This window comes from Carya illinoinensis, chromosome 2 (genome assembly GCF_018687715.1).
Source record: "Carya illinoinensis cultivar Pawnee chromosome 2, C.illinoinensisPawnee_v1, whole genome shotgun sequence".
Lineage (NCBI taxonomy): Eukaryota > Viridiplantae > Streptophyta > Magnoliopsida > Fagales > Juglandaceae > Carya > Carya illinoinensis.
Genome location: NC_056753.1, coordinates 30,733,832 through 30,759,020, shown reverse-complemented (window position 1 = coordinate 30,759,020; position 25,189 = coordinate 30,733,832). Strand labels below are relative to the sequence as shown.

The following is a 25,189-nucleotide window of genomic DNA, read 5'->3' as shown; positions in this document are numbered from 1 at the left end:
CATTTTTGTCGATTTATACGTACGGTATCATCCTCGGCAAGTTGTTTATGCATGTCTAATTGTAAGTAAAAGTAACGGATCGTGTCGGACCAGGTCTAAACGGGTCAAAAATTTTCTTTTTGGAGGTTTAGCCCAAGCTTCTGCTCCATGGTTCAAACCTCGTTGAGAATCCATCAAAAAATCATAACGAATCCTTACTGAATCAAATAGTTAAATTGAACAACTACAAACACAAGTAGGCTACACACAAAGACGCCTAACAATTGTCACTCGCCAACTGCTGAGAAAAGAGTGTTGTATATATGCACTTTCTATACTTTGGAGACTTGCTCGGCAGTACTGCTGATTGGATCTCAACACTAAATACACTTGGAACCCACTATTGTAATCTATAATCATCAAACTATAGAAAGTATCTGGATCAAAAAATTATAAGAAATTCTTATCTGTGGGTGGACAGGGAAGGTGGGGGGTACTAGACGGTCATGACAAATCCTTCAAAATTCAGACCTACGAATTTTGGGAAGACAGACATTCATAATTGAAAGGAGCCAATTGTCTGTAGGCAACAATAGCATTGTGACAAGCGCATCCCAAGAACAGGCGCCCTTTATCACTCCACGCCATTTGCTTCAAGCTGCTTAAAGGTACAACTTAGATTTCCAACCAACAACCTTACCTGAAATTAAAGTGTATGAAACTTCAAGCTGATGATGCTTGAGTCCAATTACTCAAAGCTATGTATGGATCATGTAAATGCTACTTTTTTCTGTTCTTCACATGCAAATTTGCAAACTTCAAATGAGCAATGAGTTGGGGCAGGGGTGCTGTTGATATTAATCAACGAGAAAACAAGAATGCATCATAACAACTCTAGTTGTCCACCCTCTCTAAAACCCAGAAACCTATTTTACTTTCACGACAATATGGGCATTTCAAATAAAAGAAAAAACTGTTCACTTCTGTTCCAAGACAGATATACAAACTTCTTGTATAAAACAAGAGATTCAGATTGTTGAGAGAGCAACCTCGAGCTCCTAGGTATCCATGTCAAGATCAAGAATGAAATTGAAGAAATTAACCCGGGGGGATCTCCCCCAAAAGAAGTAGCAACTTTCAAGGATGGAAGATCTGGACTCCAATCATCTCTTCCAATAATCTTGAGCTGATTTCTCAGCAATACTCTGTACTAGCCGATATGTTCAATCTAACTATTAAGGGACTCGCTCTCTAGCTACCTGCTTGCTCAACATCAACAGAACCGGGAGTACGAGGACTCGTCCTTCTATCCCTGCTCAAAAGCCTCTTCAATGACCTGAGTCTTGCAGTCACCGGCGACTTTGATTCCTCCTCGGCAAACCTGCTTGCCGAAGGAGATAACGATGACAAGTTCTCGGTCATCTGCCTTGGTATATCAATCACCAGCATTCCGTCGGTCGGCCTACTACTACCAGCTGATGACGAAGAAGATGATGGATTAGGAAGGCATTGAGAAGGACCTTCCTCCAAACAAGCGCCCCTAGAACTTACCTGAGTCTGGTTTCCCCAAAACAAGACGTTTGTGGGGAAATTCGGAGATTCTGTGGAATACCCAGCAACTAAGTTCTCTCCTGATGACTCGAAATCCTCTGCTAACTCAGCACTAGTATCGTTGCTGGAATTGGAGCTTTCAGGAGCAACTGGGTTCCGGCAGAGCGGACAGGTGGAGTGGGACTGGAACCACATATCGATGCAATCTACATGGAACCCATGATTGCATTTGGGGAGCAGCCTAGCTTTCTCTCCTTGCAATAGCTCGGAGAGGCAAACCGCACATTCCAACCCTTCTTTGAAATCATTTGGATTGAATATCAATACGGGGAGTGAGCGGAGGACTAAGGGGTCGAGGCCTCTTCGCAGGGTGGCGGAGATCGCCGGTTCTTGGCCGGGGGCAAAGACGAAGCGGCGGCGGCGGCGGCGGGGATGAGCAGAAGGGTTGGCTTCATCGGTGCGCCACCATAACCATTTGGCGTAGAGATGGAGGAAAAGGACAAATACCACAACAACGAAGAGCACTATTACGGCTACCACCATTATTTTTCCTGTCAGTTCCACGGCCGGTGAGTCGTCCAATGCCGATCCACTCGGCCTAGAGGAATTCTCCATGATTGTCTATCAAAGTTGCTACAGAATCTTTTTTTCTTCCCACAGCAATGTATCAGCAACTCAAGATTCACTCGAAACCCAACACAAATTCGGATTCCCAAAACTCAGAAACTCGAAAAAAAAGGGGACTAAAACCCAAATGGGATTTCTCTTCCAATTGTCAAAACCCAGTGGTAAAAACTAGCCAGGACTCGTGGGTGATGAACGAATGAGCAATATATAGATTCTAGAAGTAGAAAGAGAATAAGTAATGGGAATGAGGAAGGGAAAGTTAGACTTGTTCTTCGGGTCGAGGAATAATGTAGGCAAAGACGCGAGAGTTTTCAAAGAAGTAAACCAAAAGAATCCTCCACTTCAGACTCAAAGACTTGACTTTTTTTGGAAGGAGATGAATGGAAACCGAGGAGGAAGAAGAATGAAGAAGAGCGAAGGCACACGACGGCGATGAAACGCGACAGTGGATGAGGAAAAAGCAAAATGGTCGCTTTCCTCGCGCCTTTACGTGTCTTCTCGGCGCTTTCCCTCATGACCGGTGTTATGGCCAAATTCCGTATTTTGATCCCCTCTCTCTCTCTCTCTCTTCCTAACCCATTTTCACTTCGGATTCTTCCCTTTGGTCTGGTACCCTCGCAATTCATACGCGCACTTTTAAACCCATTTTTCTCTTAGATTTGAATGGAAATTTGTTTTGTTGCTGACAAAGATTAAGAGTAATTACATGTTAGATTTTTTAACTGTAACTCTTTCTATTTAAATTTTACTATTTAAATTAAAGTAATCTCAGATAATTTATAAATATTAATTAAATAATAATAATAAAATAATAAATAATAATAGAGTGATCTAAACAATGAACAATCCACATAAATAAAAGGGTTGTTCAATTTTATTAAAAATAAATAAATGCGTACGATACTTCAAATATTTAATAAAATACTATAAATTTTATTTCCTATTTACTCTTTCTTTTTATATGGGAAGTCTAGAGGCTATAAAAAAAATAAAAATAAAAATAAAAAGGAATTATGGGAAAGCGTGGCCAAGATTTCAAAGGATTTGAGTGAATAATTTGAAGACAAGTAGAAGTAGGAATAATGAGAGAGTGAGTAGAGTGGGGCCATTGTCACATGCCTTATAGTTTACCATAATTTTTAACACAAATCTCGACATTATTAATAATTATTAATTAGCCCTTCTTTTTTTAAAAAGAAAAAATAGTAATAAAGGGAAAGAACTGATTAATCATATCCCGTGCCCGTGGAATACGCAAATTAACACCCGCTCCTGATGGTGATGTCCAATGCACAACAATTTCGCTCCTTCCATATTTTTCGAAGAAGATAACTCTACCAACTCTTTTATTTGTTACGACTTTTTTGTCCCAAACTTTAGACAACTAATTGATTATGCAAGAAATTAATACCATAAATGATATTTGTAATTATGAAATATACAAGTAGTACGTAATATTTTTTTTAAAATAAGTAAATATGAAACGTATATTAAAAAAAAATAATAGTGAACCATATTATTTTTCAAAATGATTACATTGCGTTTGCGTACTTCATAACTATATCAACCCCGCACAAGCAGGGGGCTATCCATATGAAAGGGACGCTACTGAGGCGGAGGATTTGCAGAGCGGGGCTAAGCTCCTAGCTCGTATGAAAGGGACGCTATGGAGGCAAAGGACGAAGGGGGCTTAGCCCCACTCCGTAAATCCCCTGCTCCACCCTTGCATATATAAGGGAAACCCCAACCACCACCCCCCAAAAAAAAAAACTTTAGTTTTCCTGAATCTGATTTTACAACTCTCTTCTTTCTCGATCTCTCTCATCTTTGTTTCTCTCCATCAAAACCCTCTTCGCAAATGATGTCTCTTGGTCTCTTGTCTTTGAGCCCCTACCAGTTCTAGTTAGATGAATCCACTGCTTCAACTCTCTCCATCTTCTTTCTCAAAACCTCCTCCTTCTGACCAGTTTCGTTTGCAAGGCTCTCTTTCATTTATAGATTCTTGGAGCTTTTGTTTTCCTTACATATATTTCAAAAGAAACCAGATTAATAAGAAATGGAAAATAAAGGGAAAAGAAGAAACTATCACATTCGCGAGTTCCACAGACTATAAAGGATAAAGCCTATTTCCAGATCTTCAAACGAGGTTGTTTTGCTCATTCGAGTTCGCTCAATGCTAAAATATTTATTTTTGGTCTTTGTTTTCACTCTCATTTTCCTTTGGGGAGTTTGATTCCGTCTACGAGTTTTGGATTTGGATTTGTTGTTGCTGTTGGAAAAAATGGTAGACATTGGATATGGTAGTAATCGATTGGAAAGGGGAGGAGAGAGGCGGGGGGTGGACGAATGGAGGTCCACCCTATACCTGGTGCAATGGACGGGGTACCCCACTCCCACATGGACAAGGGCGGATTGCAGGAAAAAAATCCCTATCCCACCCATGTGGGGGCGGGGTTGCGGGTAGCACCTCTATCTAAAATGACCAATTGGTTTTTTGTTACAAGCATAAGTAATTATTTTATAAGTGTAAAATTGTTAGATATAAGTTCAGGGTAGGTTTAGATAGTGAGATTTGAATTTTTGATTTTTAATTAAAGTTTAAAATATTATTTTTTAATATTATTGTTGTTTTAAAATTTGAAAAAGTTGAATTGTTTATTATATTTTATGTGAATATTTTAAAAAGTTGTAATGATTAGATAAAATGAAATAAAAATTTTAGGTCTCATCTCACTTGCCAAACATGCTTGAGTTAGATTTTGCCTTGTTCTATTTAAAGATAAAAGTGGTGTCTACCTTATAAATAAAAAATAAAAAATTCAAGTGAATTCCATTTTTTTTCCACGTAGACAAAGCAAAAATTTGTACTAAAAGAGAGCCCAGAAAACAAAGTTATATCCTTTAAAAATAAAAATAAAAAACGGAGTTGCAGGACCCATCGGACCCATCTTCCCATAGTTCTCCAGATTTTAGACCTTATGTCTAAATTTGATTTTTGACTATCCAACACATAATTGAAGCAGATTTTATAACCATAAAAATATCTATATTTAAATTATTTTAAGATAATTTAAATGATAATACTTAATTTATAAAATTTAAATTTTAAAATTTATTTTTAAGGTAAAATTATGACATATAAATAATTTATTTAAAATCATTTAATAATATAAAAGAATGGCATTACATTCTTGCATGTCTCGATAAATTTACAATTTTTTTTAATTGAAAGTCTGATTGGTTGATGGCATATCACTGGATTATTTAAATAAAAAATTTGGATTGAAACTTCCACTCTCTTTAATTAAAAATATAAATATATATATATATATATATATATATATATATAAAGATTTTCAGGATTTTGACGTTGTTGAAAGTCAGACTCCACGTCATTTTTGCCTCAATTTTGGGCTTTTAAGCAAATATGGAATTAGCACCTATATACTACTATATATATATATAAATTATATATATAGGTAAGAAAATTATATAAACAAAGACACAATGATTAACAGGGAATGATTTTTTTGAAGTAATGATGCCCATTGGTGTCAGCTTGGTAAAAGCACAGACAAACATGTACGAGTGGCACCGCCATAAGTTTTTACCCCCTCCAGCTTTTTGATAAAATGCCTGAAAGAAAGGAGATTGTAACTCACCAAATAAATATACAAACTGCTGCATCTTTGATTTGTTTTTGGATTGAGAAAGAAATGCCGCATTGTACTGCTACGAGGCAGAAACTATTGACTCTTTGTGCCGCGCCGCATGGCTTTCGTATTTAACCGATCAAGGTCACATGTGCCCAACCAGCCATACTCGTGACTCGCTTTTAAAATTCATAGGTAATCTTTGCATTATAACCTGCTTCAATTCATTTCAGTAACCAAAACCAAAATCAGAGTAAGTTTTTATCTCTCTCTCTGTTTTTTTCCCTTATAATGAATTAAAAAGTTGGTGGGAGGCAATCGGAGTATCTAAGCGTGATTATAGTAGCACCTTGCCTACTGATAACCTGACTATATAAGCTTAATTGACGGGAACTCACAAACAATCCCTCCATAAATAGTTTAAGCCGTAATTTAGACACCAAAAACTTGAGAGAATTGAATAAATCTTTAAACAATTAATATCAATATTCTAAGATTCCATTTAGATGTTAAATTGAATTAAAATGAATGGAGTTCTTTATAAATAGTAATGAGTTGATATGATGGAGTGAGTTTTGTGAGATCACTTAAAATAAATTTAGATGTGTTTTGATGTTAAGGTCAGTTTAAATATATTTATGAAAAGTTAAAAAAAAGTTACGAATTTCGCGTGTAAAGATATGTTGAGTTGAAAAAGATTGTAAATCTTATATATAAAATTTTTTTAAATTGAGATAAATTTAATAATTTAATAATTAAGTATTTAAATAGAAAACTCAATTTAAAATTATATTTAACTTTAAATTCCAAAAACATAACTTAAAATGAGTTCAAATAAAGTAGGTCAATGACTACTAAACCACTGCTTGATGATAAAAGTGGGCTCTACATGACCAGTAGGCAAGTACAATACTGTTTTATTTTTAGAAAAATATAATTACAAGCATAATTGTGTACTAATTTGTACACTAATACGATGTGATTGGTTAAAAAGTAAATTTTATTGAAAACAGTATTAATTAAAATTTTAAGTATGAATGAATCAGTATTAATACACAGATTAGTACGCGACTGTGCTTATATATAGCAAAATTCTTTATTTTTTATTTCTGCAGTTCTGATTTGGATGATGATGATAGTTGACACTATGGTCACAACATACGAGTAATGCACTCGAAGTAGATGAATTATGAAAAGCTGAACTCAATTAGGTCGCATGCGAATGTGTACGTGAAACTTAAGAGTGGAATGTCTTCCATTATTATGCACAGAACTTCAATTGACAGTAGAGATCAATAATAATGAACTACTTGGATTATCTACGCAACAATTTCATCCAAAATCAAGAAAGATGGCTAATGTAAGCTCTGGGGGTAAAGGATTTTCTATCCAACTACAAATCCTATGAGATAGAGAGCAACAAAGAAAGATGCCAAAGATTTAGGTACGGTTTGGTAACAAAATTTTTTTTAATTTAAATTTAAAATTCTCATTTTATCATTATAACTTTTTTAAATCTCTATATAAAATATAATAAATAATTCAATTTTTTTTTAATTTTTTTAAATTCTAAAATAATAATAATATTAAAATATAATATTTGATCTTAAACTCAAAATTTTCATCTCGCTTACTAAGCAAAACGTGACATTATTGGGTTGGAAGAGGGGCGACTCATGTCTTCCTATAGAGAGGTCATGAAAACATCTCAATCAAGAAAATAACTTCTTATCAAATACTTAGAACCTGATTGGTTGGGCTGCTTTGTGTCTGGTCTGGTTATATAGTGGTAACAACAAATACTCTGTAGTTTTGTTGACATAAGTACATTTGCAAACTATGTAAATCTTATATTATGTGTGATTGATTCTACCTTTTATTTTATTTTTTCTCTTATTGTTCCTAATATGAGACACCTACTTTCAACAAGCTTGTTATTTATCGATCTTTCCACATCTAAATGGGGAGGCATTTTTGGATAAATTTAGTGGCAACCCTTTTAGACTTTCTTGGAATGGAATTGTGGGGACGATAGAATTGACTATTAGGAGACTCTAAAAAGTTGAAAAACAGTTGAGATTAATCTTTCTGCTTAGACACTCATATTATCGATTATTCCTATTAAGAAAGTTGGTGCAGTCATTTAAATTAGAGTAATGATACACATAACACTTTTTATGATACTTTTCACGACATATGATACAAAATAAAGGTATTTTTGTAAAGTAATATTGCTTTTATATGGTATTTTACAATAATATTTTTCATTTTAAAACATAACTGTGAAATATGACGTAAAAAATATTGTGTGTTTATCATTTTTCTTCATATTAATGAAAGAATACACGTGTGTAAGTGTCACTTGTGTTTGTTATTGGTCAACTTGTTCAGAGAACATGCATTGGGCTAGTTGTTGCTATGTTAACCAATGCACATAATTCTCTGTAGCATCTGCGTCGAGGTGCCCAATCGTCCATTCAAACCATTTGACTATAGCAGTTAGGCACATACAACTTCCTAAATTATGCGTGTTTTCTACCCCTTTCTTTGGTTCATAAATGGGAATTGTATAAGTGGATTAGCATAAATTGCAAAAGTTGTCATCTTGACGTGTTAAGAATCGGAGGGATTAATTTGATCAAAGTTGTACAAAGACTGCTTTGTAAAAAAGGCAAACCAAAAGAATAGAAGTGACCTTCAAATTCAATCTATCATTATTTTCGTTTTAGAAATATTTTAATCATAAAAAGATCTCAAAAAAATAAATTTACAAACTTACCTAACTTGATATCATATATTAAATTATAAAATTATTTTTATTATAATATAAATCTATCGTATCATATAAAATTATATAAATTTATATTTTTATTTTTTCAATATTTCTCTCTGTCTATGACGCTATAGCATTACACTTCTCTTTTTAATTTTCTCTACGTGGACCTTAAAAACAAAAAGATAAAAAACTGAACACTGCCGGAAAGGCCTGCAATATCCTAGGTGTGTTACATAGCCAGCCCACGATCCTCATGGGTTGGCCTACCTCGCAAAATATCAAAGGTTTCTCTACTCTCCAGTTTTGTTGGTCTTTTGTATTGGGATTGTGGCCTTCGTTAGCGTCGCTCTTTCGTTATCCCGCGCCTGCATTCTGTGTGGCTCTCTAGCAGTGTTTCTTCTGGAGCCACCCAGATTGTGTTTTTGCCGGTGACCATCGTTTCGACAAGGAGAGAAGGAGCGAGTGTTATCCCCTATAAACGAAATGCTTTCTTAACAGATGCTATGCAGTCTCTACATTTCACCGAGCTATTGACATTAAAGCCTGGATTTGGCTGAATGAGCCCCCATGCCTTTACTGGGTACTTACCCTCTCCTCTACTTTATGGGTTCCTCTTCCATCTTTGTTTGTTTTTTTTTTTTAATCTGAAATCTCAATTATTACGTTCGATTTCTTGTTATTTCTATTCAATAAATTTTCTTTTTTTCCCCATTTAGTTGAAAACCCAGTAGCGAATTGTTCATTTTATCATGTCACTGGAGTATGCCCAAGAGGCTAGGTTTTCAAGCGTTGTTTTCAATTTCATCTCCACGAGTTGCTCTTAAATAAAACCAAGAGGCTGGGTTCATTTGTTAGTTATATGATGATGCCACGTGCTCCTCATAATTTAATACCTCATACAGCAACTGAATGTAGAATATGCTGTGTTCTTGCACTCCCCTCGGCGATAACCACTGAGATTGTTATGTTTGTATCTTTTGGTAGAGCTTGCTACTGCGCAGCCTGCCTTGCAAAGCCATTTATGCGCGCTCAGGGCTCAAAACCATATTCATGGTAAACTTTCACCAATTCCCATTACCTTTGCCAACGATAAAAGACTGTCCGGTGCTTGGATATGCTTGGGTCTCTCTAAAGAACTAAACTTCAATGTGAGACACTTAGAGGTACGAAGGGGTAGATTCCTGATCAAGGCAGTCGCTACTCTTGAACCCAAGGGTTTGGTTCAGAGTAAAAATGGACAGAAGCATTGCAATGTTTCACAAGATGTTGTCGATTCAAGCATACCGAAGATGGAACCTGAGTTTTCAAGTGAAGAAGGGGAATCTGATGAGAGAGAGAGGTTGAGAAGATCGAGAATATCCAAAGCAAATAAGGGAAACACGCCATGGAACAAAGGCAGGAAGCACAGTGCTGGTAATAATATATTTAGAGATCATGTCTTGTTGATCTATCATTCTGTTTCCATTATTTGATGTACCTTTCCATTTTTTTTTTATGTACTTACCAAAAAAATGTGCAGAAACAATTCAACGGATCAGAGAGAGAACAAAACTTGCAATGCAGGATCCTAAGGTGATGTCATGTAAGAATAATTTTACACGTTCCTTTGAACTGACCTTACCATGTTTAGAATGAAGAGATTATACTGGTGGATCCTTCACTCAATTTTTGAGTCTTGATCTTCAGATGCACCTGTTTCATCAATCAAATGAATAACGGGACCATGTACTTATCTTATGGCACACATGGAGGGTGAATGGTGATTGGTCATTAGTACATAATCCTTTTTTTTTTGTTAAAAAAAAAAACGTTAGAATATGAGCTGTGATGGATTGGTAAGTGAAAAATGCTGGGAAATCCTGCTGTCACTCTTTTAAGTCCCTGCCGGTGACTCTGAAAAGCCCCCTTAACCTTTTGCTTTGCTACTGGTGTCAGATATAGGGATGCATGGCACGTTTGTTGGCCTTCCTTAAATTCCTTTCAGTGTACTTCTGATCTGGAGAATCTATAATGATATCAAATGCTGGTGTCAAAGTAATGCATGTATCTAACAACTGTCATTGAATAAATTGAGTTTTCTTTACCCACTGCAATGAGATTTCCAGGTTAGTTATAAAACATTCCGATGCAGAAGCTAATTCTTTATGTTGGTTAAGGAGTTAGTGGCTGTTTGATATTCAATGGTAGACTCATTATCTGGTCAGTGTACACACTACACACTTCAATAAAAGCGTAAGCAGTTAATTCTCCAATTTCCCATATAATCTCTGGGGCTTTCCATCATATTACCCTTGTAAATTGGAATATGCTTTTTTGAGCCGGTAGTTTCTTTAGGCCAATGATATTTTAGATGGCCAAACCAAAGGATAGGATATCAATGGCATGATTTAGACTCTTAGGCTTTTGATGAGCACAAGAGAAGATGTTTTCCAATTATCAATGGAGAGAAAGGAACGAGAGAATTTTCGAGGATCATGAACGATCCTCGGAAGAGTTTCGGAGTTCCTTCTGGAAGACCTTATTTCTGTGGGCCATTGCTCTAGATTTTAATGGCCTAAGCTTCCATGATTTTCTTATTTCTGTTTCTAGTACTTAAATAGGTGTATGCTCATGTATACCTCCAGTGTACCTGGGCTATGCCCATCTTTTATTAATAAAGCTTCTTATTACCTATCAAAAAAATAAAATAAAATACAGTTCATTTAGACAAAATTAGAATTTCTTATTTCTTAATGGAATTTGACTGTGCAGGTCAGAATGAAGCTAAGTAACCTTGGACATGCTCAGAGGTAGGTCTTACGCCATCATGTTTATTTGTGTTTTAATTTACCATGAACATTTCCTCTTGTAATTCTAGCAAACTCCCCAGTCATCTAAAGTACTGTAATAGTCCTTATTTGGCTTATATTAGGGTCTTCATGACTATGGGAGAAATTCTGAGTTCACAAGTTTGTTTTCATAATATCCCCTCCATATCATTACATAATTTTTTGTACTTCATTTTCTTTCTTTTCGCTGACTGTACAGCACAGAGACAAGGATGAAAATTGCAGTTGGAGTACGAATGGGGTGGCAAAGGCGACGTCAGAAGCTGATTTTGCAGGAAGGTTGCTGCTTTGAGTGGCAGAATCTAATTGCAGAAGCAGCTAAACGAGGCTTTGTTGGTGAGGAAGAGCTGCAGTGGGGTTCCTACAAGATCTTGGATGAACAGCTCAAGGCTGAGTGGTTAAAGAGTGTTGAACAAAGGAAGATAATGCCTAGGCCAAAAGGTAGCAAGAGAGCACCCAAGTCCTCTGAGCAAAGGAGGAAAATTTCAGAAGCAATCTCTGCAAAATGGGCCGATCCTGTAAGTAGACAGAATGGTATCAAGAAGAAGTTGCATGATTCATGTTTTTTGCATTAACCTTGCTAGGCATGTCCTACCTTGGAACTTATGGATTATTTCTTGAAGGTCATGACTGCTCTATCTTGGAACTTAAAACAACATAGGAAGAGAGTGGTTGTGTTATCCTTAAAAATGAAGTGCCAGGAGTAAAACTTGGTCCATACCATAACATCTCTATTTCATTATGACTTCTCAAAATAAAATACTTTTTGTTTTTTTTAAAAGGAACTACTGCCAATCAACCCATGATACTTGTTGCATACCACAGCACCTCTATAAATTAGAGGATTTCATGGATATTATTCATTGTTTTTTGCTAATCCTATGAAACTCAAGTGTGAAGGCTGAGTTTCATTATAGTGTCTACATGTCCAAGTGAAAAGTTAGGCCCTTAAGTTGGGAAACAGTTAAAGGAGTTGTATTTGCAAAATCCGTTCTGAATTAAGTTGGTTCTGGAGATGAAAAGTATGCTTAATAAATTTTCCTTTTTCTCCAACCTGAACCTGAAATATTCCCCATTTTGTGTCCAACATTGTCTAGCCTATATAAGGGGAATTAAAACAGTGGCTCAATATCCAACATGTCAATTGCATTTGAGCTCGACATCTATGAGTTATATACTTCATTTATTTGAAGCTTATGTCCTACTAGAAATTTGGTCCTCAATCATGGTACTCCTGTGTACCATCTTGGCTTCGAACCTTATGGTCTGCTAAGGCCTTGTTTAGATAATGAGATGAGATGAGAAATTCTCAGAACTTCTCACAATTTCTTTCCCAAACATCACTTAAACACAAACACTTTATAATTTCAATTCTTCAACTTTTTCATCTAATTATTACGCAATAATTCAACTTTTACAAACTTCAAAACAAAACACGAAAATCAATACAACTTTTTCAAACTTCAAAATAAAAATTATATTAAAAAATTATATTCAAACAAATTCAACTTTATAATATTTTTTTCAACTTTTTCTCATTCTATTCCCAAAACCTAATAAATACATCTTAACTCAAACTGTTTCACTACTATTCACATATAATTTCACTACTATTCATAGAATTATGAGATACTCCTGGTGTACTTATCAAAAAAATTATGAGATACTCCAAGTGTCCAAACGAGTCCAAACTTTGGGCTGCTCAGTCATGGTACTCCTGTAGACTCCCTTAGGTCAATCATATATAGTTAGCTGGTCAGTTTCAGCTCAAAACCTTGGGCTACTTGAACTGAATCTTTCAATTTTTCTTAGAAGCCGAGTTCCACTTGACTCAACATGATGCTACTTGGTAGCAATTTTACTTCATATGCATGCTTTGTGCTATTAGTTGTTCACCTGATCAATTTATTCTCCAAATTTGTATTTTCCTGCATTTCACCAGGAGTACCGTGATCGGGTCTGCTCTGGCTTGGCTAAATATTATGGGATTCGCCCTGGTACTGAAAGAAGGTCAAGGACAAGGCCAAGTGGTGGTACGCGGACGTCTAGAAGAGACCCCACAAAGAAAAGAGCTAGTGATATAAAAAATTCTTCTATGGGTGAGACTAAAATCCAAAAAAAGCGATTAAGGTTGAGGAGGAATAATGCACCCTCATACAAAGATCCCCTGGCAAGTTCTAAGCTGGAGATGATAAAAAACATTAGAGCAGAGAGAGCAGTTGCAGAAACAAAGAAAACTGAAGCAGTTGAACGAGCAAGGTAAGTTCATGTCTCTACTCGAACACTTAAATTTGGTTAATGTAAAGACCTATAAAAAATGATTGGTAAAGAACCATTCAATTGAGAATAGAAGACATCTGGCCAGCAATTTAGCTGTAGAGGACAATTGGCCCACCAACATCACCTTGACTAGTTTAATGGTCTGATTACTGCTGCCACTGCTCACCTGATCAAAGCTTGAGCATCGGTACTCTTATATTACTAGTTGCCCAAAAAAGTAATGCTTCCCATCTGCTAAGAAGGTACTTATTTCTCATTCCTTTGATTGTTATTAACCTAGATGGTTTAAAATTATTGAAAAATCTTCACCTAAACAATCTGCAGGCTTTTGATTGTTGAAGCTGAGAAGGCTGCCAACGCACTTGAGGTTGCTGCAATGAGAAGCCCTATTGCTCGAGCTTCCCTGATGGAAACCAGAAAACTTATAGCTGAAGCAATTCAAACCATCCAATCCATAGAGACCGGTCAGATCACTTCTCATGAGAATGGCGGATACCCTTCAGCGGCATCAAATGGAATAATTAGCCAGGTTGAGAAGGATACAAGTTCAAAAATTGAAGTTTTAAACCAAACAGACCTGAGAGAAGTAAACGGGACCCCATCTATGCCAAGGCAGGATGAGGACTTCAACTTTAGCAAGTTTGCCCTACATGATTTGTGGAACAAGGAGGGAGAACTTCTCCCAACCAGCTTCAACGGCGATGACTCGTCTGGTTTTAGTTTTGAGAGTCTAATGAATCAATCTTGTTCAAGAAATCACCATGAGCAGACACAACAACCAAATTGGAACAGCGATAGTGACCATGGAAGACAGCTGCTGCCAAATGGGGAGAAAGTTGAGTCCCTGAAAGAGGAAACACAGTCTGCATCGGTTACTATAACCAAAAAATGGGTTCGTGGAAGGCTCGTTGAAGTGGCAGAAGGAGCTGAGTGCTAGCGCAAGAAACATCATCAAATTAAAATACAGCTTGTGGTTCAGTTTGTGGAACATGGGAATGTATAATGCAATTCTTTATCACAGCCGTACAACCCAATGGCCTTTCTCTGGTTAACACTTCTACATTCTATGAAGTGAGATAGGTTTTTCATGTTTTTGTCTACTGGTGAAATATAAGCTTCGTTCCTAAATGTCTTACTCCGATCCACACTGACACTTCCATGATAGCCTGAAGAGTGGAAAGAGACCTATAGCAATTTGTAATTAAAAGTTAGCCATAGTATCCTCACATATTTATTTATAAATTGACCTATCCTTATAGGTCGAATGGAGGACACATCAATTTATAATAAAATTTTATAATTTAATATATCACGTCAAATTAAGTTAATTTATAAATTTTTTTAAAATGTGAGAGATATGAAAACAGAAAGAAAAACTTCTAATTCTAGTTGAAATAACTTATATAATACAAATCTATTTTCTATTGGGATCTAAAAAAAAAATTATGCGAAAGTGTTAGGCCTTATTTGATTATACAGATGAGATAAAAGTTAAAAATTGAATAAAATATTATTAGAATATTATTTTTAATATCATTTTTATTTTAAAATTTAAAAAAATTGAATCTTTTATTATATTCTATATGAAAGTTTGAAAAATTTATAATGATTATATGAAATAAGATACGATGAAATAATTTCATTTGTGTAACCGAATAAGACTTTGAATGAATGATAAGTTATATATAATTCTTCTTTAAAAAATTTAAGGGTATGAAATATTATTTATCATCGCTTAAATCTTCATCTTCTTATATTATTTAAAATTTTAATAATTGTTATAATAATTTGTACAAATTTTAAATGGATAAATTTTATATAAATCTATTTAGTTTCATTTAATGATTAAAAAAAAAAGGAAGAAAGAAAGAAAGCAGAAAAAGAAAAAGGTCCACTATTGCATTTCTCATGTCATTTTCCATGCTCCGATGCAGATGGGTACCCCCACCGGGCCACCGTGTCATTTTCTTTCCTTCCTTTCCTCTCTTCCATCCCGATCACTCTCATCTTCTCTCTCTCTCTCTCTCTCTCTCTCTCTCTCTCTCTCTCTCTCTCTCGTATCATATGCACTCCGGCAATTCAAACAATAATATTAATTTCGGCGTCCTCACTCAGTAATTCTGTATCGCGTTCCTCGGTTGGAAACTTGGAATGTGATTTCCGGGGAACAGGAAGAAAGAAGTTAAAGCGAAATGGAGAGAGATTCATCGGCGGAGGACGAGGAAGACCGCCGGAACCTGATTTCACAAGACGAAGACGTCAAGCACCTCCATTCCCCCACTCGCTCGGCCTTCCGCATTGACGAACTGCATTCCTCGGTACGCCGCCGTTTTCGCCTCCACTTCAATAAGAGGTACCTACTCGCCATCCTTCTTCCTCTTCCCATCCTCATCCTCTACTTCTCCACCGACGTCCGCAACCTTTTCCCCTCTGACAGCAGATTCGATCATTGGCGCGAATCCGAATTGCGCGCTCTTTATTTGTTGAGGCAACAGAAATTAGGGCTTTTAAGTTTATGGAACAACTCCCAATTGGGAACCGAGAACCTTTCATCGACCTCATTGCTTGAAGATCTTAAATCCAACGTTCTCAAGCAGATTTCCTTGAATAAAGAGATTCAGCAGGTACTCTTGTCGTCCCACCGGTACGGGAACTTGTCCGAGTTCCAATCAGATTTTCAAGATCCTAATTTCGGGGGTGGTTATGGTTTTGGTAGGTGTAGAAAGGTGGACCAGAAGACGAGTGAACGAAGAACCATCGAGTGGAAGCCGAAATCGAATAAGTACTTGTTCGCGATTTGCGTGTCCGGGCAGATGTCCAACCATTTGATCTGCTTGGAGAAGCACATGTTCTTTGCAGCTCTACTCAACCGGGTTTTGGTCATTCCGAGCTCCAGAGTAGATTACCAGTATCATAGGGTGTTGGATATTGAGCATATTAACGAATGCTTTGGAAGAAAGGTTGTTGTTTCGTTTGAAGAGTTCTCTGAGGCTAAGAAGACTCATCACATGCACATAGATACGTTTATATGTTATTTTTCACTGCCTCAGCCTTGTTATGTGGATGAGGAGCGTATCAAGAGGCTGAAATCGTTGGGAATTTCGATGGGGAAGCCTGAGCCTGCTTGGGTCGAGGATATTAAGAAGCCAAACAAGAGGACTGCTCAAGAGGTTCAGTCCAAGTTCTCCTCAGACGACAATGTTGTTGCAATTGGAGACATTTTCTTTGCGGATGTGGAGCAAGATTGGGTGATGCAGCCAGGTGGCCCCCTTGCTCATAAATGCAAGACACCCATCGAACCGAGTCGTCTTATTATGCTTACCGCCCAGCGTTTCATTCAGACATTCTTGGGAAAGAATTTCGTAGCACTTCACTTCCGGAGACACGGCTTCTTGAAGTTCTGGTATGTTATACGTTTTCCCTTTCCCACTTCAATACTCAAATATTATGAATACGTGAAATTAGGTTTGACATCATGGAAATATGCAATTTTCTGATAGCTATGCTTGTTGTAATTGTTCCTTGACATACTGATTGATCCCTGAAACTCCAATTGATCTTTACCTCCTTGATTTTACCCCCTTGCGCAATTTATTTTCATCCAAAGGCAATCTGGTTCTAAAAATAATTTCGCATTGTTGCCTATTAGCTATGGTTATTCATTATATGCACCGTTTTTGCCAAGAAATCCTAGCTTAAGTCTGGGAGGAAAGGCAGATTATAATCTGGAAGCATTTGCTAGTGATTTGCATTTTGTTATGTTCACATCTTTATTGTAGATATTGCCACCACCTCCTTAGGCTGGACATTCCATTTATCCTTGTTGAAAAAGATGGAAATTCTGGGGTCTATTACTTACCTATATAGATTCTGTTTGACCTTCCGTTGGGTTGAGACTTGTCTCTGATTTTTTGCATTCATATGACTGATGGAGTATATTATAATCAGTTGGGATAAGCTATGCAGACCAATTTCTTCAGGTGGGTTAGGGATAAAGAACTTAAGAAAATTCAATCGGGCACTACTTGGGAAATGGTTATGGAGATACAATAGAGAACCGGAAGCATTATGGAAATTAGTAGTCGAGAGTAAACATGGCAGCTTATGGGGGGGATGGTGCACTAGAGAGGGGCCTGGGCCTTATGGGGTGGGGATTTGGAAGCATATAAGAAGAGGGTGGGGGTTGTTTGTCAACCATACGAAACTATTGGTGGGGGAGGGCACACGTATAAAATTTTGGAGAGATATCTGGTGTGGGGAGGAGGCTTTGAAGGATTCCTTCCTGTTGGTTTTTCGAGTGGCTTGTGATCCAGAAGCTTCGGTGGCAGATCTTTTAGTTCGTTCAGGGGATCAAGTCCATTGGAACGTCTCTTTCTGTAGAACAGCACATGATTGGGAAGTAAATAGCTTCACAGAGTTTTTCAGCCTAGTGTACTCTATGAAGATGAATGGAAGACATGAAGATAAGCTATGGTGGAAACTGGTGGGTAAGGGTACTTTCTCAGTCCGCTCTTATTATAAGGCCCTTACAAATATACCAAATCCTCCTTTCCCATGGAAAAGCTTGTGGAGGAATAAGGCGCCTTCCAAGTCACTTTTCTTCACCTGGACAGCAGCGTTGGGAAAGATCTTGACTACCGATAATTTGCGTAAGCGTCGGATCATCATCACTGATTGGTGTTGTATGTGTAAGAAAACTGGAGAGACAGTGAACCATCTCCTGCTTCATTGTGAGATAGCAAGAGCTTTGTGGTGTGAAGTTTTCAGTCGAGTAGGGTTAAGTTGGGTAATGCCGGAGTCAGTGGTAGAATTATTGGCTAGTTGGGTGGTGCCGGGTGGAGATTCACAAATCAAAGCGGTGTGGAAGATGATCCCTATTTGTATTATGTGGTGTATTTGGCAAGAGCGCAATGAGAGAACTTTCGAAGATAAGGAACGGACAAAAGAGGAGCTTAGTTCTATTTTTTTCAGTACTTTATTCCTGTGGACTCTAGCTATAGACTTTAATGGTTTAAATGTACATGAGTTCCTTGCAACTTCTATAGCGACCTAGATAGGTCTTATCTCTTGTATACCATCTTGTGTACTTGGGCTATGCCTTTTATTATTAATACTACCGTTTTACTTATCAAAAAAAAAGAAATAACGTTAAAGCAATATTTGTTCATGCTCCTATTAGAAGGAACAATATGAGTGATTGGATTGGGTGCGGCATGTTGGTTTTGAGCAAATGTGGCTTTTATTTGCATATTGTGCATGCACGTGTTTGTGTTTACTTGCTGAGAAAGACTTTAGCCTCGGAGTACCTCTAATAATTCTTGTTTAATTTTCTAGCAATGCTAAAAGGCCTAGTTGCTTTTTCCCCATTCCTCAAGCTGCAGACTGCATCACTCGAGTAGTTGAAAAATCCAGTGCATCAGTTGTATATCTATCAACCGATGCAGCACAAAGTGAAACTAGTTTGTTGCAGTCACTTGTTGTGCTAAACGGGAAGCCTGTGCCACTTGTTAAAAGGCCTCCTCGTAACTCAGCTGAAAAATGGGATGCTTTGTTATACAGACATGGCCTTGAGGACGACTCGCAGGTAAATTATGCTTCTCTTCTCCCATTCATACATCTCTTTAGCTAGGGTGATACTGGTTGATGAATGATAGGAGGAACACGGAGAATTGACCCCAGACTTCTGACCCTGTAGGGATTGCATTTTTCTACCAAGAAAAAAACCCATTTAAGTTTTGCACATCCTAGGTGTTATAGATCTATTGGATGGTGAATTGAACGATTCTATTTGTATGAATTTTCATATTGAAGGTGCAAGCTATGCTTGATAAGACAATATGCGCCATGTCTAGTGTGTTCATTGGAGCATCTGGATCGACTTTCACAGAGGACATTTTGCGACTCAGGAAGGACTGGGGTTCAGCATCTACGTGCGATGAGTACCTCTGCCAAGGCGAAGTCCCAAACTTCACAGCAGACATGGAATGAAATAAGACAGACACAAAACTGTCATGCTCTGTGACGTAAGAGGTCCATTTGTGTACGCAGAGTAGGCAGGCACCTGTGTCTTATGGTTTACACCAAAGTTTGTTAACATGTATTCATTATAGTGTATGATAATAGCATTTTTTTTTTTTAATTTTTGGTATTTTTTTGATGACGTGTTAACCTCGGTGCGTCCAAATGGTGCTTGTAAATCAATCTACCCTCTCTGTACGTCCGTTGTCTAATAAATTAGCACTTATTAATTACTATGTAATTAAAGAACTAGAAGATTAATGATCCTCTTCGACGTGAATTTCTCATTTTTTCGTAACACTAATTCTATAATTTCATTGGCTTATTATTTCATTTATTTTTTAAGATTCAATTAAATCGTGCTGAAGATATAAAACGGAAGAAAAAAAAAATGAAATGATATTTAAAACTGTGAGTGTATAAGTATCGTAATCATTTAAAAAAAAGTGAATAAATAAGAAAATTACATAAAAAGAAAATTAATTTTTTTAATAATAAATTATATATATTTTTAAGTGACTGTAGCACAACTAAATCTAACACTATTTTTTGAAAAAATAACAGCCAGTATCGTGGAGTGGTTTGCAAGCCGGTAGCCGGTCTGGATGTAATTAGCTCATAAAATGGTGAAAAGACCAAAACGGACACGAATGCTGGGCCCTGAGCTCCACTTTTAATAAAGGAAGCCCAAGGTTTATAGCTAAATAAAACCATTGAGGTCGGTTTGGCGAACAAAGCGTTGAACTCTCTCCCAGTTACCTCTTCCTTTCTTCTTCAGTTACAAGAAACACAGACATATCGGCAGATCCGAATGGCGCCTGAGCCCGAAGATGATTTCAAAGACGAGAAGAATCCTCGTCCGCTCGATGAGGATGACATTGCACTTCTTAAAACTTACGTATGCTTTCTTCATTTTCAAACCCTAGTTTCTGTCGTTTTCCAACTTTTCTCGATTAGCCTCCCCCAGATTCCTAGGCTTTCCGATTTATCTATTTACTACTTCCGGATCCCCTTTTAATTTTGGTTTTTGGTCTCCTTAGTTTTTTCACCGCTGATACCGGCTGTTCCTGATGTTGGCCTACTTTTTTTTTTCTTTGTAGCGATGATTGTCGATTCGAGTATGTTTAGAAATTTAAGCCTTATTCGTTTCTCCTTTGTTTTCTGTTTCCAAATTAAAATGGAAGAAGAAAATTAAAAGAATTAAAGGAAGTTTTATGGTCCGTATTCCACGAGTTTGCAATTGTTATTGAGTAGGAATTTATAATCAGGTTACTCCTTTTTTGTTTATGCTGAAGATTGGGTCTGTTTCTTCTTTTTCTGTCTGATTGATATGCGCGTTCATGATTTGAGTGTATGCTTTGTCTTTGCAATGGGTTCACGCTGAAGAACAATGCTGTCAAGCACCCTGAAGTTTTGAGCTTCGCGATTAATTCTGCGCACTGCCTCATTCCAGTGGTTCTCTAGTGTTAATCGCTAGTAATATATATTCATTGTTAGTCTTTAGTAATTTTTGACTTATAAAAAGAACTATCGAGTCTGCTCAATTCCATTTACAGGGAAACTTCAGACCAATTACGCATGGGATAAATGATATACCTTACTCTCTCACTCTCTCTCTTTATCCCATTATGGGGCCTGGTCCGTCAGTGTGTTGTATGTGATGATATTTTTTAGATTCGTTTTTACCAATCTTAATGCTTTGTGCAGGGTTTGGGTCCCTATTCTACAAGCATCAAGAAAGTAGAGAAAGAAATTAAGGAAATGGCTAAGAAAGTCAATGATTTATGCGGTATGCTTCCCCTTCTCTTTTTCGTGTAACTGACTTGTAAAGGGATTGGAATAAGTTATAGAATAAATAGTTTAAATGGTGTGCTTTAGAATATTGCAGATACATATTACATAGAGTTGTTTAATTTGTTAACTGGCAGATGAAAAAAAAACCTGTTAACTGTATGACAGTTATATGTGAGAGCTATGGAATATTATAGTACAAATTTGTTCTCTAGATGTCTTCTTCAATCCCCAATCCCTTAATTTGGTCTTCTTTTTAATTGCCTGATAAATGGGTTTCAGTTTTACTTATGTGTACCATCAATTCTTTTTGAAGATTCTTACTTTCAACTTATCTGGTTGCTGTATTTCATTTATTAGTTGTTAGGTTATGATTATCTTATAACATTGAACTTTTTTTCAGTTTTGAGAATGTGCTGCTAATGCATTCTTGGACATGTTTGCATGTCACAACTTGATCTGTGCCCCTTCTTTGTTGTTTTCTTTCTGTTCGGTGTCTTCTGGCCAGTCCAAATTATATAAATGATTAAAATTGTAATGTTGATCTGCACTTTTTTTTTTTATAGGTATCAAGGAATCTGACACTGGATTAGCTGCACCAAGTCAGTGGGATCTAGTATCTGATAAGCAAATGATGCAGGAGGAGCAGCCTCTGCAGGTGTGTGGTTTGCTTCAGGTTGTGCCTAGCAATAGAGTTTTCTAACTGTACAATCTGAGAAGCATTAAATGGGTTATCAATTAGGTGGCAAGATGCACGAAGATCATCAATCCAAACACTGAAGATGCCAAGTACGTTATAAATGTTAAGCAAATTGCTAAGGTATACTTTTACTCTCAAGGTTTCCTTTGTGTTACATTGTTTCTTTTTTCGTTTAAAATGCTTAATTTTCCAAAACACAGCAAAAATAAACTTCTCATTCGCAAGTTCTGTCCTATTTTCAAAGTTTGATAACTTTTCTAAAGTGTGAACTTGTCCAGAATTTGTACCAGTCTTTTGTTTTGTTTTTTGAAATATAAACAATGGATTTTTTAGAAATATATTTTAGAGAACTGCTACAGACATAAAGAGATTACACAAATGTAAACCCACAAATTGACATGGCTTCACGTGATGCGTTAGATCTACTTTACATTAAAAGTAACTTTACAATCTGATGTACTGCATCGAGCCACATCAGTTTGTGGATTTAATTTTGGGTAATTCTTTTGTGGCTAAAGTATTTCTCTATATTTTATGGTGCCTTTCTGAAATTTCTGTTTTATATTTTATCCCTTGCAAGCGTGCTAGAACAGGATTTTATGGGGATTCTTTGGAGTTTTAACTTGAGTAGACAAGATGCCATCTTGATTATGTTTAACTCATAATATCATGCCAGTAACAGTTTGAAATGTGATTTCTACTTTCCCAAACTGCAGTTTGTTGTTGGGCTGGGTGACAAGGTTTCCCCGACTGACATAGAAGAAGGCATGCGTGTGGGGTGAGTTTTTTATTTTTTAAATTTTCAGATTTATCTATAGAAGTTGTGTCATGCATGTTCTAGTGTTCTCTTTTAAAAATATTCCATTTTTGTATTCCCCTTATTGCATTCTTTCAGCATGAGTATCTAGAAGTTAGTTGCCCAGGGGAGGTGGTTTGTGACATTTTATTCGATACTTTGTGTATAAGACCAAACATATTGCTTTAAGATGGATGTCTGTGGTGTGGACTTCCAACTCCTTGGCTTGTTAACATGATTATCTTTTCTGTTTCTTCTCTTAAGGGATGTGGGTGACAAAGAGTTAGAACTTATGCTCCATCAGATTTGTGGGATGTATTTGTCTTCTCCTTTGATTGACCTTTATTCTGTCATTGCAGGGTTGATCGCAATAAATATCAGATCCAGATTCCCTTGCCTCCAAAAATTGACCCAAGTGTGACCATGATGACAGTTGAGGAAAAGCCTGATGTGACCTATAATGATGTTGGTGGATGCAAGGAGCAGATTGAAAAGATGCGAGAAGTGCGTATATAATTTTTACCCGTGTCATTTTTATTGTGACATTTCTTCTTTGTTGAGAAAGACTTTCAGGTGGTTGGCATGCATGCATTACCGATATTGATTGTTTTTCTAGGTTGTTGAGCTGCCCATGCTTCATCCTGAGAAATTTGTGAAGCTTGGAATTGATCCTCCCAAGGGTGTTCTCTGCTATGGTCCTCCAGGAACAGGTAAAACACTTTTAGCTAGAGCAGTGGCTAATAGAACTGATGCTTGCTTCATTCGTGTTATTGGGAGTGAGCTTGTTCAGAAATATGTTGGGGAGGGTGCTCGAATGGTTCGAGAACTATTCCAGGTTAATAATTGTGCCTGCTCAGTAGTTTCAAAACTTCTTATCATTCACATATTATTGTAAGTATTGTCATCTAACAAGTCTTTTTCTGCTGCAGATGGCACGTTCAAAAAAGGCTTGTATTGTATTTTTTGATGAAGTTGATGCCATAGGAGGTGCACGTTTTGATGATGGTGTTGGTGGAGACAATGAGGTTCAGCGTACAATGCTTGAAATTGTGAATCAGCTTGATGGTTTTGATGCTCGTGGAAACATCAAAGTTCTAATGGCTACAAATAGGTTGGTTAAGTTGCCTACCTATTGTTACAGCAGTTCTGGCCCTTAGTCAACCTTGGTTTTTATTTTTGAAATGGAACTGATTCTCTCGCTTTGGATGTATTTATGAGCTTATAACAATAGGCTTGCTTATGTTTTGGATTTTGTATGTCGTTTTTTAGGCCTGACACCCTAGATCCTGCTCTTCTACGTCCTGGACGATTGGATCGTAAGGTTGAATTTGGCCTTCCTGATCTGGAGAGTAGGACGCAGATATTTAAGATCCACACACGAACAATGAACTGTGAAAGAGATATCCGATTTGAACTTCTGGCCCGGCTTTGCCCAAATTCCACCGGTGAGAATTACTTCTCTTCCTATCCCGAAAGAGTTAGAAGTTCAATTGCAGTGCTATAAAATGCTTTTCATTGTTATAAACTGGTTAATTTGATGGAATATCTTTAGTATACCTTTAATCAATTTCCACTTCCTCCCTCCTTACTTTGTGCCATTGTCTTCTTCCATGGCCTTATTGTTTGTTATTTGTTCACAATGCCAAAAGTAGGTTTGAACATTGGTATTTCTGACATTTGTCTCTCTCAGGAGCCGACATAAGGAGTGTGTGCACAGAAGCTGGAATGTATGCTATCCGAGCACGGAGGAAGACTGTGACAGAGAAAGACTTCCTTGATGCTGTGAACAAAGTCATCAAGGGATACCAGAAGTTTAGTGCAACGCCCAAGTACATGGTCTACAACTGAGCATTGCTGTTATGCTTCTTTCCCTAAGAAAAAACCTTGAAAGCACTTGCCACACATTTTGAAGTGGGGATGATATGAACCACCTGGTTCATTTCAGGGCTGTTACAGTTAACATTTGGAACTTGCATCTGCTCGGACTATATAATTGTTCTCATGCTGCATAAATTATTGGCGACCTATACTTGTGTAGGTTTTGCCCTGTCAAAGTTGTGAAAGTGTATCAAGCTATGTTTTATGATTTTTTTGCCATTCGATCGACGTCTGAGGAATGGCCGTAACCTACACAATGTCCAATCTTTTTCTTTCCTTTTTTATCTGTTCACTGAATACCAGAATTTCGTT

At 36.9% G+C, this 25,189-nt stretch overlaps 3 protein-coding genes across 3 annotated transcripts; 2 read left to right on the top strand and 1 right to left on the bottom strand.

The window, feature by feature from the left end:
- Positions 1 to 802: 802 nt before the first annotated feature.
- Positions 803 to 2,772, bottom strand: LOC122300862 (RING-H2 finger protein ATL3-like). The gene has a single exon (XM_043111792.1). It carries the CDS (start codon positions 2,143 to 2,145, stop codon positions 1,231 to 1,233), a length of 915 nt encoding a protein of 304 aa, XP_042967726.1. The 5' UTR covers positions 2,146 to 2,772; the 3' UTR covers positions 803 to 1,230.
- A 6,116-nt stretch (positions 2,773 to 8,888) lies between these two features.
- On the top strand, positions 8,889 to 14,822 carry LOC122300861. The gene is made up of 7 exons (XM_043111791.1): positions 8,889 to 9,166; positions 9,571 to 9,999; positions 10,106 to 10,158; positions 11,338 to 11,375; positions 11,614 to 11,932; positions 13,357 to 13,673; positions 14,019 to 14,822. Exons 1-7 carry the CDS (start codon positions 9,154 to 9,156, stop codon positions 14,629 to 14,631), a joined length of 1,782 nt encoding a protein of 593 aa, XP_042967725.1. The 5' UTR covers positions 8,889 to 9,153; the 3' UTR covers positions 14,632 to 14,822.
- A 5,596-nt stretch (positions 14,823 to 20,418) lies between these two features.
- On the top strand, positions 20,419 to 25,129 carry LOC122300859 (26S proteasome regulatory subunit 7A). Its single transcript, XM_043111790.1, has 10 exons — positions 20,419 to 20,610; positions 21,420 to 21,501; positions 22,070 to 22,161; positions 22,246 to 22,323; positions 22,920 to 22,981; positions 23,359 to 23,503; positions 23,616 to 23,834; positions 23,929 to 24,110; positions 24,269 to 24,444; positions 24,690 to 25,129. The coding sequence occupies exons 1-10, from the start codon at positions 20,524 to 20,526 to the stop codon at positions 24,845 to 24,847; spliced, it is 1,281 nt and encodes a 426-aa protein (XP_042967724.1). The 5' UTR covers positions 20,419 to 20,523; the 3' UTR covers positions 24,848 to 25,129.
- The last annotated feature ends 60 nt before the right edge of the window (positions 25,130 to 25,189 follow it).